Source organism: Alexandromys fortis, unplaced genomic scaffold (genome assembly GCF_014885135.2).
Source record: "Alexandromys fortis isolate MF-2015 unplaced genomic scaffold, M_Fortis_MF-2015_v1.1 scaffold_26, whole genome shotgun sequence".
Lineage (NCBI taxonomy): Eukaryota > Metazoa > Chordata > Mammalia > Rodentia > Cricetidae > Alexandromys > Alexandromys fortis.
Genome location: NW_026067894.1, coordinates 3693130 through 3697083, shown reverse-complemented (window position 1 = coordinate 3697083; position 3954 = coordinate 3693130). Strand labels below are relative to the sequence as shown.

General features: G+C 39.2%; 1 protein-coding gene across 1 annotated transcript in view; it reads left to right on the top strand.

Moving 5' to 3' along the window:
* Nucleotides 1-3954, top strand: part of Hp1bp3 (heterochromatin protein 1 binding protein 3) — a 31019-nt gene that overhangs the window by 19389 nt on the left and 7676 nt on the right. Inside the window, exon 9 of the mRNA XM_050152509.1 lies at nt 1931-2089. Coding sequence (XP_050008466.1) covers nt 1931-2089 — 159 coding nt within the window. The remainder of the gene's footprint in view (nt 1-1930; nt 2090-3954) is intronic.

The following is a 3954-nucleotide window of genomic DNA, read 5'->3' as shown; positions in this document are numbered from 1 at the left end:
CCCCCCCCCCCCCCCAGTGCTGGGATTAAAGGCGTGTGCCACTACCGCCTGGCTCAGGCTTTATTTAATAGCAAATAGAAGCCATAGAGATGCCAAGCCTGATGGCCTTAATATTGTCCCCAAGACCCACATGGTGTAAAGAGAGAACTGTCTTTTGATGATTGTCATCTGATTTACATACATGTGCCCACAAAAATTAATTAAAAACCTTTTTAAAGGGGAGATAACTTAATAAATGTATAGAAATAGCATATCTTCATCATTTAAACATAAAACTATCTTTGTGTGTGTGTGTTTGTTTCATGTGTTTGAGACAGAGTCTTAGTATGTAGCTCAAACTGCCCTTGAATTCACAGAAATCCACCTGCCTTTGTCTCTTCCTCCTGAAAGCTGGGAATAAAAGCTTATACCACATCTGGCTCTCAGAACATCTAGACCAATCACTTAGGTTGTCATAGTTGTTGACCAGGCTGGCTTCCAATTCACAGAGATCCACTTGCCTCTGCCTCCCAAGTGCTGGGATTAAAGGTGTGTGCCACCACTGCCCAGTTTCCATCACCTTTTTATTGAAAATCTCTCCCTCCGCGCTTTTTTTCTCAGCAGTCACAGTGAAGTCCTGACAACCTTTTAAAGAAAAAAAGGTTTTTTACTATGTGTATTTGTGTCAGGTACACATGCCACAGAACGATTGTGGAAGTCGGTTCTTTTCTCTCTTTTTTAAATATTTATTTATTAGGTATACAATATTCTGTCTGTGTATGCCTGCAGGCTAGAAGAGGGCACTAGGCCCCATTACAGATAGTTGTGAGCCACCATGTGGTTGCTGGGAATTGAACTCTGGACCTTTGGAAGAGCAGCCAATGTTCTTAACTGCTGAGCCATCTCTCCAGCAACCCCCCTCTTTTTTTTTTTTTTTTTTTAAAGTCAGTTCTTCTCTTGCACCACTTGAGTGAACTCAGGTTTTCAGGCTTGACAAAGGCCTTTACTGACTAAGCCGTATCATTGGCTGCTCAGATCTTTAAAGTCATTCCAGTGGACTGCTTTAATTGCTTTGTCATCTTCATCATTGTCATTGACATTACAATATAAGTTTGCTTCCCACAGTTACTTATAGTCTGTGGTTATAGTGGAATAAGCATGAGTGTTTTCTATCTATAATCATACTGTGTTAAGATGCTGGCAGGATCGCCAGGCGATGGTGGCGCACGCCTTTAATCCCAGCACTCGGGAGGCAGAGGCAGGCGGATCTCTGTGAGTTTGAGACCAGCCTGGTCTACAGTGCTAGTTCCAGGACAGGAACCAAAGCCACAGAGAAACTCTGTCTCGAAAAACCAAAAAAAAAAAAAAAAAAAAAAGATGCTGGCAGGATCCCTTATTACTTATTTTTTCTTTTGGGGTGATAGAGTGTACATATTGGGGGACACACACTCATGTGTGTACATGTGCATGTGGAGGCCAGAGGTCAACTTCAGATGCTATTCCTTAGGACCTGTATCAGTTACCACCAAAATGACTTTTTTAAAAAGTATTCTTATATATCCCACATATGAATTTGGTTGGTATGATTAAAGCCAAAACCTTTGTGTGACTTGGGCAACATAGCAGGGGAAAAGATGCCTTTGCTTTATTTAATTGTTCAGGGCATTTATCAGTCTGATGGTAGTAAATTGCAGGGTTTTGTCACATCCTGGCAATTAGAAAAGTTTGTTCTGTATGCTAAGGATTATATCTATGTCAATAATAGCTTCTTTAAGAGGAAAGAAATTCTACTTGTCCAGGATGCCAGCTGTTTGGTGTTGTGTTTGTTCATTTTAACAGGATATTACACATAACAGGAATTACACGTTTAGATCTGGAAATAGGCCAGCTCTTTTTCTGCAAGTTTTCTTTCATTAACAGATTTATCACTGTTTTTTGTTTTTCTCTACAGGCCTCAGTTGTTGAAGAATGCTCTGCAGAGAGCAGTAGAGAGAGGCCAGTTAGAGCAGATAACTGGCAAAGGTGCTTCGGGGACATTCCAGGTTAGATGGTTTCAGAACCTCTTTTATTCTCAAACTGTGTTGAAGACTCTCAAAGATTTTGTTTATATGTATTAACATCTATCAGTATTTACTAAATAAGAAATTAAAACTCGGGCTGGAGAGGTGGCTCAGTAGTTAAGAGCACCGCTTGCTCTTCCAAGCGTTGAGTTCAAGTCCCAGCAACCATATGGTGGCTCGCAACCATCTGTAATGAGATCTGTGCCCACTTCTGGCTTGCAGGCAGAGTACTGAGAATACTGTATACATAATAAATAAATATTTAAAAAAAAAGAAATTAAAACTCAGAACCAAACATTGTGGCATACACCTGTAATCCCAGGCCTCAGGAGACAGAGGTAGGAAGATTTCAGATTCAAAACCAGCAAGCTATATAGTGAGGTTATATCTCAAAATAGAATTGGAAAGATAACTTAGCCGGTAAAGGAACTTGCTACCAGATCTAATGATCTGAGTTTGGTCCCTAGGACTCATGTGGTAGGATGAGAGAAGCAACTTGTCCTCTGACCTCCACACGTGTCATGGCATGTGTGTATCCACATACATACACATCAATAAGTAAATGTAATAATAAACTTTTGAAAATCTGGATATTTTACAGTAATTATTTTGTTTTTTGAGACAGGGTTTCTCTGTTTAGCCCTAGTTGCCTTGAAACTTCTTCTATATACCAGGTTAGCCTTGAATTCAGCTCTGCCTGTCTCTGCCTCCTGAGAGTTTACATAACTCTTAGGTGTTTATGTTAACGCTTCAAACTGCCTGGGTGCAATATGCTGGGATGGGGAAGCAAGAGAATCATGTGTGGAGAGTCCTCCTTGACTGTTCGGTTCAAAGGCAGTATGGGCCACTTGACACTGTTTCAGAACCCAAGCAAACTATCTTTTTAAATTAATTTGTAAAAAAAATAATAGTAACTAGTTGTTCATGCTTTAGTCCTAGCATTGAAAAGGCTGAGGCAGGAGAATTGCCATGAAATCAAGGTGAGCTTGTCTACATAATGAATACCAGGACTGTCAAAGATGCATAGGAATAAAAAACAGAGCACAAACAAAATCCTACAATACTAAACCCTTACATACTAAATAATATATTATGTCATGAAAAAAATACCTGTCTTCAAAAAACTGGTTAAGAGAAACACTTTCTATATTTTGCTAATGTTTTTAATGTCCAGTTTAAGTAGGAAAGAATAGTTGTTTTAATACCTTATCGGTTTATGAAGAAAGTCAAACTTCGTGCAGAAATACTTAAGAAAAAGAGATAACTTTCCCTGGGTGTGGTAGTGCTCACCTTTACTCCCAGCTCTCAGGAGACAGAGGCAGGCTGATCTCAGGGTTAGAGGTCATACCTGGTCTACAGAGTGAGTTCCAGGACAAAGAAACAAACCCTGTCTCAAAGAAAATTTAAAAATTGACCATTTTTTAGGAGCACTTTTTTTTAAATAGATAAAGGTTCCTGGTCAGATATAGAATTTTAAATATTTTTTCTGCTTTTGTGGATTTTTACTGTTTTGAAACAGGGTCTCATGTAACCCAGGCTAGCCTTGAATTTTATATGTAGTTGAGGATGACTTTGAGCTTCTGATCCTCCTGCTCTATCTCCTAAGTCTTTGGGTTGTGGGCATATGCTACCATCACTGGTTTATGTGATGTTGATGTTTGAACACAGGGCTTCATGTATGCTAGACAAACAGTCTGCTGAATGAGCCATATTTCCACATATATGTTTGAGGCCAGACTTGGACACCTGAAGCCCTGTCTCAAAATATAAGTCAGTACTGTAAAGCATTCTTGTTTTCTTTTCCTATTTGACTTATTGTTACTGGTTATTGGTGTGTGTGTGTGTGTGTGTGTGTTTTAGACAGGGTTTTTCTTTTCTTTTTTTCTTTTTTTTTTTTTTTTGGTTTTTCGAGACA